The sequence below is a fragment of the Rhineura floridana genome, chromosome 6, assembly GCF_030035675.1.
Source record: "Rhineura floridana isolate rRhiFlo1 chromosome 6, rRhiFlo1.hap2, whole genome shotgun sequence".
Lineage (NCBI taxonomy): Eukaryota > Metazoa > Chordata > Lepidosauria > Squamata > Rhineuridae > Rhineura > Rhineura floridana.
Window position 1 is genome coordinate 36,230,957 of NC_084485.1, and position 12,652 is coordinate 36,243,608.

At 42.7% G+C, this 12,652-nt stretch overlaps 1 protein-coding gene across 3 annotated transcripts in view; it reads right to left on the reverse strand.

Annotated features, from left to right (window-relative positions):
* Positions 1–12,376, reverse strand: part of RPN2 (ribophorin II) — a 42,581-nt gene extending 30,205 nt beyond the window's left edge. The window contains exons 1-5 of one of the 3 annotated variants that reach the window (XM_061631468.1): positions 12,105–12,376; positions 9,681–9,874; positions 5,434–5,529; positions 5,081–5,256; positions 1,098–1,173 (exon numbers count right to left, since the gene is read on the reverse strand). In XM_061631468.1, the coding sequence (XP_061487452.1) occupies positions 1,098–1,173; positions 5,081–5,256; positions 5,434–5,529; positions 9,681–9,874; positions 12,105–12,129 (567 nt within the window). In that variant the 5' untranslated portion in view covers positions 12,130–12,376. The remainder of the gene's footprint in view (positions 1–1,097; positions 1,174–5,080; positions 5,257–5,433; positions 5,530–9,680; positions 9,875–12,104) is intronic. The other 2 variants (XM_061631469.1, XM_061631470.1) reach the window with 2 other exon arrangements.
* Between the last annotated feature and the right edge of the window lie 276 nt (positions 12,377–12,652).

Genomic DNA, 12,652 nt, shown 5'->3' on the forward strand with positions numbered 1-12,652 from the left:
CTTAAAGTCTTTTTCTGGGTGTGTGTGGGGTAGGGGGGCGCACACTCTAACATAGTCAGAATGTGGCTTGTTTACTGGATTGAAGCTGCTGCAGGCAGCCCTCTCATGTGTGGCTGGAATGGTGCTCCTTGCCAGGTGCAGACACCTCCTCAGCAAACAGTGCTTCGGGTGCTCTGGAAACACTGTTTACTGCAGACGCATCTGCTCGAGTGTAGGGGAGGATGGCAGACAAAGAGGGAGAGAAATAGAGAGAGAGAGACCAAGCACAGGGTGGTGGTTGCCCCTTGCCTACCTACTCGAGTGTATGGAAAGGAGAACTGTGCTCAAAGGTTTAGATGGCTATACCAAGATGCTACATGATAAAGAAAAAAGACAAGATTGGCATCCTTGGATGTATTTTGGAGGAAGCCTTCAAATGGTCTATATTCAAGGCTCACCTGACCTGGTTTCATTTCAGACATGCGTATTGTTAGTTTTGAATAAAAAGTTTGCTGAAATACATTGAACTGCTCTTCTATTTTGTGGTGTAAGAATCTATCCCTATTCTTTCCATGTTATTCCTACCTCTGGTACCAAAGTTTCTATTAAAGAAGTAATATCCAGGAACACAAGTACTTCATTAACTGAGGTATTACTGTACTGCTTTAAATGTATAGAGCAGATTTTATAGACCATTCTCTCTGCCAACCCACCTCACAGGGCTGTTACGAGGATAAAACGGCCCTGATCTTTTTGAAGGAGAACCACAGTGGAAAAATGACTGACAGACAGACTTAATGAAACCCTGCTCTGAATCCCATCATTTGTGGAAGCTCAGTTATCACTTACCAGGAACAGGGCCTTTTCTGTACTGGCTCTTATGTTATGGAATCCAGTCCCCTCACTGAGAGACTACGTTCCTGGCTACATTTTTCAGAAAGCAGATTCTTCCTTCTATCATGCATTTGGAATGGTGGGAAGCTGGGTATTGTCTGGTCTTTCTTGATGCTTTAGGAAGGTTTTTTGTCTTGTTAAAAATTTAATTTTATATTGTTAGCCACTTTGGGGCTTTTTTGAAGGATAGGTTATAAAAACATACAGACTCATGAAATAAATACCTCTATCTCCTCCACAATGCCTCTTAAGTCCGCCTGTTGGGATAAGTATGAAGCTGTCTGCAAAGCCTGAATTGTTCTGAAACAGAAACCAAAGCATGGGGAGAAGACGAGCATATTATAAGAGTTCACCAGATAAGAGCAGACTGTTGGCCTCAGAGGTGTCAAACAGCTTCCTTTAGAGAAATTAAAATAGAAATATAAAACAGAAAATACTAACAATCCTTGTCTGTTGACTAATGGAGGGAAAGACAGCCTTCAGCAGACAGGATGCATGAAACAGTATGGCTCTTTAGCTGACATCCTATCAGATTAAAGAAATTCAACATTATTTCCTAGGCTAAAATTTTAACTAGTAGGATTTATACATCACTTAATTAAAAAACCTTCTAAGCCATTTATGTTAAATAAAATAGTCAATAAAATAAACAAAATAGTCATAAGGAAATTTTTAAAAAATCAACAGACTTAAAAAAAAAGTAGATAGAAAAAAATTACATGTCTGGGTAGGCTTGCCTAAAGAAATAAATTATCAGTAGGCATCAAAAACAGTACAGTGAAAGTACCTGCCTAATAATAATATTTTTATTAATAAAAATAAAACCCCATGCCCAAAATTATTCAGATTTCAATACTTCTGTTTCTGAAGCCAGATTTTCTCCAAGTCATAAATGAACATTTTCAAAACTAGGAACATAGAACTGGGAGAGCCCCAATGTATTATCTAATTGTATTCTCTGCCCTGTTGCAGTGTATCTAACACTTATGCTCACTAACTACGACTAGAACCATTATGCAATTATCAGCAGCAAGAGAGAAATAGAACCACACTAGCTAATGTAGTTTGCCCTAATGGTAAAACAGTGCAATTCCTTTCTATATACATACAAATGTAAGCATCACACAGTTTGCTTAGCCACATACAGGTGCTGCTGCAACTACACTGTAATGGGAAGTGAGCAGGCTGCAGAAGCCCCACAGCTATGCTAGCTCCTCAGCCTGTACGACCTCAGGAATGCATAACTTGGGACCAGCACTTGGGGCCAGTAAAGACAGAAAGAGAGGGAGAAGGGAAGCTCTTCTTTTCTCTCCCCCCCCCCCAAACAGGGATTTTTTTCTGGAAAATATCTGTCCACAGGAAAAAGAGGTGTTTAGCACATTGACCAGTTTGACTGCCTTGCAGCGCCTGGATGGAAACAATTGCTAACCCAATCACTGAAAAGCACTGGGCACTGCAAGTGTTCCCAACATGCTAAATACCACTCCTTCCTCCAGACAGGCCTCCACGCCTGGCCGAGGCAATTCAAAAGTCAAAAAAGAGCAACTGGGTTCAGATATGAAAACAGCAAATTACTCTTGTAAGCAGAACAAACCATTTTTAAAAACATGCTTTTTAACACTGCTGCATCAACTTATAAGGTTGAACTTGAGGGGGGACAAGCAACCTTTGAAATGCTGACAAAATGCATGTGTGAGTATATCAGTACAGGAGGGGAGAAAGAAAACAGATTGGAAAGAAGTAATTGCCATCAATTTCCAAAATTGTTACCACCAAAGTTGAATGAGACCTGTATTGTTCTTTTTTATGCTGGCTTCCCACCCCACCCCACCCCACCCCACCAAATCCGAAAGAGAAGGATTAGCACTGCGGAGGAGTTTCCTATTGCTTGGGTAAAGCTCTATTGAAAATGGGGGCTTACTTCTGAGTAGAGAGGCATAGAGGCTTGTGGTACACATCTGGGTCCAACCCAGTATTGTCACTGAGCTATAGATGTGATTGTTTAAAACAAGCAAAAGCTCTCTATTTAGGGAATGTCAAGTTCCAGGGATATTCAACTCCTATTTGTTGCTTTAAGAAGAGTGGCTCCATGACCTAACTATCTAGCTTAAAAAAACCCAAATACTAAAAACACTCCAAACAAGGACATCAAAAGTATTGATCTCTACGTTAATAACATGCATTTGGCAATTTCGTCTCCCCAGCCCCCACTGATGAAAGGTGAAGGAGATCATATTAAACAACTCTTTGCAATGTCATCCTTTAGGTTTCTTCCTCCCTCAAAAAAATTAATTGTTCAGTGAAGTTACTTCCTTAATGCTTGATAATTAACATGGGGGGGGGGGAATTTGCCCACCTGGCCATCCAACACCACCTGATGGGCATTAGGTTAGCGAAGGCAGTGCTGAAGGGTACTGCACCCCCAGCCTCCCCACCTTAAACAATCAGCTGCCAGCAATTTCTTTCCTGGCTGCATTCACACCATACATTTATTCCACTCTTGTTCCACTTTAAACAGTCTCAGCTTCCCCAAAAGAACCCTTGGAAGTGTAGTTTGTTAAGGGTGCTGAGAGTTCTTAGGACACCAATATTTCCCTCACAGACTTGTTAGGACACCCCTATTCCCGTCACAGACTTGTAATTCCCAGAGTGCCCTGGGAAGAGGGCTTTATCGTTAAATCGACTGGAGAACTGTAACTCTGTGAGGGGAACAGGAGTGTCATAACAACTTTCAGCACTCTTAAACTACACTTCCCAGGATTCTTTGGGGAAAGCTGTGAGTGTTTAAAGTGGAATAAATGTATGGTGTGGATGTGGCCCCTGTCTCCCTAAACACAAGCATCCACTACCTAAACACTCTTCCTTCCATCCCTCACCACACAAAACCAAACTGTACCAAAGTGGGAGCGGTGGCAAGCAGAGCAAGAGGGGCAGAGCCGTGGATCTAAAAGAATGTGAAGCATGGAAAGAACCATGGCATGTAGTAGGTTGGGCAATTTGAAGGATAACGAAGCTTGTAGAATATAAACATTCCTTCTTGGGCCAGTCAGAAGCAAAGCCTAGACTTCCTCTTCTGTTGGGTCTCTTCCTCCCCCTGCCTGCCCACCCGCCCTTCCATCCGTCCCAATTAAACCTGAGATTCTCAGGATGGTGACACTTAATGGCAGAAACCAGATTCCATGATGTACTATTCACAGTGTGTAGAAGATCAAGTGTCTGTTTAATAATTTTCAGCTGATAAGCATCTGCCACCCCTTTAGCTTTAGCATAGAAGCGGGCAACTTTCTGTCTGCTGAGGGCTGCATTCTCTCCCTGTGGAGATTGCATGCATATGGTGGGTAGAGCCAAAGTCAAAAGTGGGTGGGGCCATTCCTGTTTTTCTCCTCCGCCCAAAGACTTGCCAGAATCCTGAACAGAGGGCTTTTGAAGAGAGGCCAGGGGCTGATCCAACAGTGCCTGCTCAGTATTTTGCAAAGTGTCTTACATGTGGGGCTTATACATGTTGGAAGTTTTGGGAATGCAACTCAAACTTTAGCGGGTTGGCATGGGGTTAAAAGAGATAGGGAACGGATCACTAAGATTCCTAGGCTGTCTCTAGCCTTTTATCTCTATGCTGACCTGTGCTTCTAAGTGTAAGCTGATACTGTTTTAGAGTTGCTGACGTCACTTTCAACTTTCTCCCCCTTTGTTCTCTTCTGAGGAACAGAAGACATATTTTCTTTCTCTCTCCCACAGCATGAGGGCAAAGACCAGGCATAAGTAAGCTGTCTTATCAAGCCTAAAGTCTGTGATTAAATCCAGGAAAGGTGTGCTGCTTCAGGTAAAGATTCATTCACACACACAGCTTGCTCAGATGCTGTAAGCATACTCAGCAACAATATATACACAAAGCTAAAATGTGTATAGCAAATCCTGCCCCCCCCCAAGTTATGGAAGTATTTCTTGCATTAAGCCACAGTGGGTTTACACATAAGCTATCATAAAGACTCGATCACTAGGAATTTCCCCCTACCCTAGTCTTGAAAAGCAATTCAATCAGAGAAAAGTCAGATCAGCACACCACCTCCTACGTAAAAATGGTACTGTCAAATACAGATACATTTGCAAATGAACCATAAATAAAAACCAGAAAGGCAGGGTGCAAGTGGAGTGACAGAAGGAATCCACAGGCAAGCAAGTGACGAATTTTATTTCCTGCAAGACTTACGCCAAGACATTCTCTTCCTTGCTGAGACGAGAAGTCAGGGCGGTCAGGGCTTCTTGGGAGGCGAGAGGGAGCCCAAAGCCATTCAAGGCTCCAACAGCATGGTAGATCTGGGTAACAGAGGAATCTTCGCTAACAGCCGCAAGGAGCAGCTCTCTAGTCTCATTTGAGATGGCAATCTAAAAAAGAAAACATTAACAATGAGATAAACAATTTCCCGTCTATTCATAAGCTACTGTCAGAAATGCTCAATTTGATGGAAGGGTGGGATGGTCTTCCAACTTGCCTGTCTCATGAAGACAGATCTGTGCAGTAAGAGAATCATGACAATTTCCTCTAAAAAGAATTGAACTCACCTCACATCCGGACAATGCCTGGCTGGCCTGTGCAGCATAGAAGAGGGAATCAACGCTACTGGGATCCATCTTAGATTTGATGAAGTTACATGCAGCCTACACACACACACACAAAGAAGTGATAAGATTATCCATCCTCATTGTACATATGCTCTTGCTAATGTAGGTATTACGTTCATTCTACAGATATGGGAGATTCAAAAAGGAGTGCAAGTGTAACTTATGAAAAAAGCTGCCAGAGAATGGCCTATAAAAAAAACAAAAACAAAATAATGGTTATATACTTATTTAATATTAGAAAATATGTAATATTAGGACTTCTTTGGAAGGCAGCCATGCAAGGCAAACAAAGAAGAATTCACTAATTTTCCAGGATTAGAAACACTTGTTTAGACAATCAGATGCAATCGCAAAGTCACCTCCCAAAGCAACACGCAACTAAACCTCCAACCATGCTGGAGCCCACGTCAAAGCATTTTGAACTTTAAAGGAATTGTGGTTTCTCTATCAGATATGGCAGAGAAGAAGGGCTGGAGCTCCTTGGTACAGCATCTGCTTTGCATATAGAAGGTCCAAAGTTCAATCCCCAGAATCTCTAGGTGGGGTTGGGAATATTCTGAAACCCTGGAGAGCTGCTGTCAGTCAGTGCAGACATATTGAGCTAGATGGACCAATGGTCTGGCTCGGTATAAGTTGGCTCCCTACGTTCCTGTGCCAGGGCCCACAAATCTAAGTACAGCCTGGATTCCAGGCATGACACCCAGGGTTCATTTTGTGCATTACCTGGTCCAGATTTGTAGTGAAAGAGAATACAGTTTAGTGGTAGAACACATGCATTGCCTGCACACGTTCCAGTTTGTGTGTGTGTGTGTGTGTGTGTGTGTGTGTGTGTGTGTTGATAGGGAAGACAGTGGACAAGATTTCTGCCTACAATCCTAGAGAGTTGTTGCCAGTTAGATTAAGCAATGCCAGGCTAAATGAAGAAATAGGTTTTGATTTGGTTGTAAGGCAGTTTGTTAGTCCCTTATCCCACTCCTGTACAGCCAAAATATGTAAATTTCTGCTGTGCGCCCCCAGACCCAACCTGTAGCTTATGATCAGTTACAGCTGTTTTGCTCCTGGTTTGCCAGAGTATGAGAGTATTCAAGAGATGAGAATCTATCTTGCTCAGTGAAGTGATAACTGAGCAACTTCTATCAGGAAGGCAGTTCTGAATGTGGCCGTTGAGTCTCAAGCAAAAGCATGAATGAACGTCACGGGGATGGGCAGGTTCTATCCTTCCTGGCACAAGCCTGTTCCCTCTGAAGGTTTGTGTGATTTTTGCTAAGAGCCCGCACAAAGTAAGTGGGGGAAGACCTCAGACGGGTGAATCTGAATGGCAATTCCCATCATATGTAAATTAGGCTACCCAACCCTGATTTGGGGGACTAGAACATAGCAACCATACATAAAGACAGAACAAAAAAGATAGCAGGTTAAGTTTTGGCTCCATCTATTGGTAGAACTCTGTTACAACACACACACACCCAAACACTCCACTTTTGAAGTCCCTTCTTTGGCTTCCTATTTATTTCAGGATGCAGTACAAGCTTCTTGTTTAACTTTCAAAGTTTTACGTGATCTGGCTCCTCCCTATCTCTCACTTCTTATTTCTCATTCTAGCCCTGCTTGGGATCTCGCTCCTCAAACTCTGTGCTTCTTATCCGTCCCAGGGTTGTTTGCTCTTTAGCTTGACTTTGGCCATTTTCTCTTGCTGCTCGTATTCCTGGAATTGTCTCCCGGTGCACTTGCAGACTGCTCCCTCAATTTCAAGTTTTTAAGTCTTATTTAAAAGCCTTCCTTTATGCCAAAGCGTCTGGAATTTCAGCGTCAGTTTTTTATTTACTATAATTTGGATATCTCAAGTATGTATATCTGAAGTCCTTGCTTTGCGCTCTATTTGTTTCCTTTCCCTTTTGGTTGTCCTCATTTTATTATACTGTATGCCTTTTTGGGCACGGACTCATTTTATTGTTTTATTTTATATACCGTGCCATGTGCATCTGATGGCGCTACATAAATTAATGATAATAAAAAGAACAAATGATTAAATTCTTTTATGTAATGCAATGGAGAGCAGACACCTACTTCAAATAGCGAAAAGTGTGTACCCATTTGGTTTTAGAAGTAGCTTTAGAGAGCCAGTATGGTGTAGTGGTTAAGCTGTTGGACCTGGGAGACCAGGGTTCGAATCCCCACATACCCATGAAGCTCACTGGGTGACCTTGGGCCAGTCACTGCCTCTCAGCCTCATGAAAACCGTATTCATAGGGTCGCCATAAGTTGGAATCGACTTGAAGGCAGTACTTTTTTTTTTTTTTTAGGAAATTGCAAGCAAAAGCAAAAAAGCAGCAGTGGGGAAGGACCCTGGCTTAGTGACAGAGCACTCACTTTGTAGACAAAAAAAAACAGGCTCAAACTCTGGCATCTCCAACTTGGAAACCCTCTGCCTGAAACCCTCAAGAACCACTGCCAGCTGATCTGTGCATCAATCCTGAGCTAAGTGGATCAACGGTCTGATTCAATACAAGGCAATTTCCTTTATAATGAATGGCCAGCAATGGGATGAATACTCAGCCCAATTCTAAAAGCATTGCGCCTGTTTCAGGTTTGGGATACTGTGAAAAACATCACATTTGCTCACTCACATTCAAGGATCTCAAGACAGCACACATGATCCTTTATCACTAGTTTATCCTCAACAACTCTGTGAGAAAGATGAGGCTGACAGCAATTGGTCCAAGGTCACCTGGCTAGCTTCGTGACCATATAGGGATCCAATCTTCGGTCTCCCTGTTCCTAAGAACCTATATGCAAGATCTGGGGCAAGGGGACACATGAACAATGTTAACTCTTGATCTTTCTGTATCATGTGGTAGTATTAGAATCTCCAGACCCTACTCCTAACATGTGTTCCAATTTTATTATTGTAGCAGTGAGCATCAGATTTATTTTTGATGCAGGCAGTGCAACTTAAGAGAAATTTGGGGTAGGAAGAAGAGAGAAAAAGGTATCCCATTATAGGATGTAGGAAAAACAGTGAATACATTTTATCTGTTGGTGTTGAACGCTGAATTACTCTCATCAGAAAAAAATATCTAGCAATGAGCTAGGCTAGTAAAATCTCCACTGGTCACAAAAAGCTGCAGTGCTGCAGGTGAAATTTGGCTGCCTTCATTGCATGCGAGTCATGTTTACTACTACAGCAAAATATTGTAGTAATACTCTCACTGTACAGAAAGAATTTCCTCTGCGTTTCTTTACCTATTTGCTTTTGCAACCTCTGCTTTAGGTGCGCATGGTGCCAATGACTTCAACAGGACTGTATGTATAAATAACTGATTGCCACAGAGGAAAGACTTTTGAATGTTGGATTTTGCTTCCCACCCCCATACTTTGATCATAGGTCTTCTCCATCCTACCCCAATCTCTGCATGCCACCAGTATCTATAATTGGCTTGGATCCAAAGAAGCGTAAGCAAAAGAAGTAGAAAATGTATTTGTGCCTTTCTAGGAACTCTTGTACAAGATAACTAGCAACACAACATTTGGCAGTTATGTCACAATATGAGAAGCATGGTGAAGATTTTAGCGTGTATACTCTCGTAGGCTATACAAAGGTTTTGAGAAAGTTTGTGCAAAGTCCTGTACAAAAGCTTGTTCAAATGGAAGAACTTTGCTGGACTTGGGACCACTTTTGTCACGCAGCCCTCTTTTGCAAGGAAGAATATTTCTGTCAGCAAATGGGCAGCTTTGCATCCATGACACAATGTATGCACTCTCTCCTTCTGAGAAGAGAGAACAAGCCAAGGTCAGCAGCTACCATAGCACTGTGATGTATTTCCAATGCAACACTATGACAGCTGCAAGTTTTGGTTAACTCTCTCTTGTTCTGTCTCTTTTGTGGTTATCTGCCAATTTCTGCTCTCTTGCTGTCACCTGAAAAGGGAGAAAATCATGACCATAGACTCTGCTACATTTCCAATCCTCACTTTAAATGAGGACATGCTTCTGACAGCTCCACATGGCACTGTGATTCAGGAGCTCTGCAAACACACGACAGCAGAGTGAAGATCTTTAATAAGTGGCTGCTCACTACCAAGCAACTAATACCTGCCCAAGGCAAACGGTGAATTATATGTACACAGATACTTACAGCTCCTTCTTCATAACCTGATAATATTCTGAACTTCACGACACATCCTTACCTTTTCATCAGCCACTTGCCCACCTAATATACTCAGTCCTACAATGGAGTAATAACTTCCTTCCAGATCGGTGAATGGACGCTCCAAGGAAGCTCGTAGCCTCTGAAGATCATGTTTTGTGAGATAATGGCTAGGGGTCAGAGCCCGTATGTTGGCCACAAATATTAAGGCCAAGGTGAAAACTGCGAGATGCCCTGGAAAGAAAAAAAAATGTGGTGGGAACCTTAATAAGTACTTCATTAATGTTTCCATGGAGAATATATTTAGTCTTCTAAACAGCCTTCTTTATTTAAGCAGATAATTATACTATCCATCTAGCCTTAATTACACACACTTCTATCTGAAGGCCACACTATATGGCCAGCAAGCTGTACAATGAACTAAACCAGTTTCATGCAAATACCATGATCTTGTCCTCCATTCCTTTTTATCAACACTGACCTTAAATTCCCAATATTAGCATGAAATTTGCATATATATTCATTTAATGTTAGTTTTAATTAATTAATTAATTAATTAGATTTATATCATGCCATTTCTCCCAGTAGGAGCCTAAGTTTTGGTCTTTCACGTTTTTCCACCAGATTGTGGCGAGGGAGAAAAGAGAAGGGCTGGTCTGCTGAGAAGCTGGCTCCAACATGCTCCTTCCTCCATTAACTGTCATATGCCATTCCATCACACTGCCAGAGATAGACAGATGGAAATCAGCATCAGTCTGTCAGCTCAATGCAGAGACCTGCAATTTCTGAGTTCTCCTTTTTTCTTGAGTGGTTAGGAACATAAGAGCCGTGCTGGATCAGGTCAATGGCCCATCTAGACTAGCATCTTGTTCTCACAGTGGCCAACCAGATGCCTGTGGGAAGCCCGCAAGCAGGACCTGCTGAATCCTCTTTTAAAGCCATCCAGGTTGGTGGCCATCACTGCCTCTTGTCGGAGCAAATTCCACAGTTTAACTATGAACTGTGTGAAGAAGGGCTTTTTGAGTTGTTTTTAACTATTCCAGCTGGTTGTTATAACAAAGAACTACAGCCTGGGTTGGCTTCCCTTCTTTCCAATCTTTGCCTTTTTGTGGCATTACTGTTCTTCAACCTTGGGTCCCCAGATGTCCTTGGACTACAACTCATACCACCACTAGCCAGCTTTGCCACTGGTCAAGAGATCATGGAAGTTGTAGTCCAACAACACTTGGGGACCCAAGGCTGAAGAACACTGTTTTAGACTGTAAGCCTGAGGGCAGGGACTGACTTATTAGTGATCTCTGTAAGCTGCTCTGCTATTCCGTTTTGGTTGAAGAGCAGAGTGAAAATGCTTTAGATAAATCTTAGGTATGAAAACATGAAACTGATATACTTTTAGCCCATTCAAAACTGACACTGACATTAAAGGTCTTTAATACCAAAGTCTGAAGCAGCCTTCATTGTTCTCACTATAAAGAGGCTGACTATACTTTGTGCCTCATACCCAAGATCACACCTTTGCATTCCTCATTAATCCAGAATAGCCATCACCACCCATCTCCCTCCAATTTCATACCCACAACATCCAATACGGATCAGAATCAACATTCACCTAACAATACACACTGAAAAATATTTAAACCCATCCTTTTGTCCCACTTTAAAACAAGTTGAGATTCACATACACAACTGGGTGGGTGAAGCATACAAACCAATTTGATGATTTTCACTCTAATCAATGGGCTTACTTCTAAGTGATGTCTTTAGAATCAGAATGTTAAATTAAACCAGAAGTGCATTTGCATTACGACGACACATTTGCCTGGGAATAATTGAATATATAGGCCTTTCTGAGTTAACGTGCACATAACTGGGCTGCATGTGACCTTGTATATACAGACTTCACAGCAGGAGTAATTATACAGTTACTGGCTCAATGAATACCAGATACTATGAAGTGAGATAAATATAATGCAAATGATGGGGGGGACGGGACCCTTTGCATGTATTTAAATTTAAGGCTGCGACTCCCCAATAGGATGCCTTTCTCTTCAGTAGCTGCTTGACAGGGTGAAATTCAGCAGGTAAATATTTTTCTATCATCCAGCCACCACGATAGGCAAAGCTTCACCTACTGCATTTCTACCTGTTACAGAAAGGCAACGGGCAACTGCTGGGGGGTGGCGGCATTGCAATCTTATACCCAACCTTGTCCCAAGAGCTCGGAGAATAACAAAAGGGTTGCCGAGAATAAACACACGAATTGCAGCTTCCGGTGTCTGCACCAATCTATAAACCATGCCTAGTGTGTCATTTTGGTCATGCCAAGACCCCTTCACCGACCTCTCTGAAGAGGATCCTGCACTCCAGTCCTTATGGAGAGCCCCTCGCCCGTCCATTTCACAAACGACCAGGAAAAGAAGCGTTTGATAGGCTGGAGCCCCTTCCCACCCCACCGCCAACTCACCCCTCTCCTTACCCAGAGCCGCCATTATTCGCCTCGCCTCCACGCCAAGGCAAAGAAGAGCCCACTTCCGCCCAGAGCTCCGGAACGTACCATTCAGTGCTGCGCAACGCCACTCATTATAGAATAGCCCAGAGTTCGGGCGCGATGGATTATCTTGCTCTTTCCTTGCCTAGGAAACACTATAGGAAATATGAGGATGTGAGCGTCAAGTAAACAGGAGAGCGAAATCACAGTTACTCCCCCGACTTTGACCAGCACAGATGGTACGCTCCAGCTCTGTTGCTTCTAGTAAAGGGAGGAGCTGCGGAAAGGATGTGTAGTGCTTTGATTGGCTGGGAGCCGAATCATTCACATCGAAGGAGGCAGATTCAAAGCGGTAGCAATATAGGAGGAAGGCTGGTGTAGAATACCATGGGCTGGAGGGGCGGGGTCAAAAGTCTAAATGTTTGTAGGCAAGTGTGTAGATCAGGAAGAGATCTCTCTCCCTGACAGTATTACCGTGTCCAGTGGGGTCACCACTTAGCAGTCGCAAAAGACAATTGAATTTT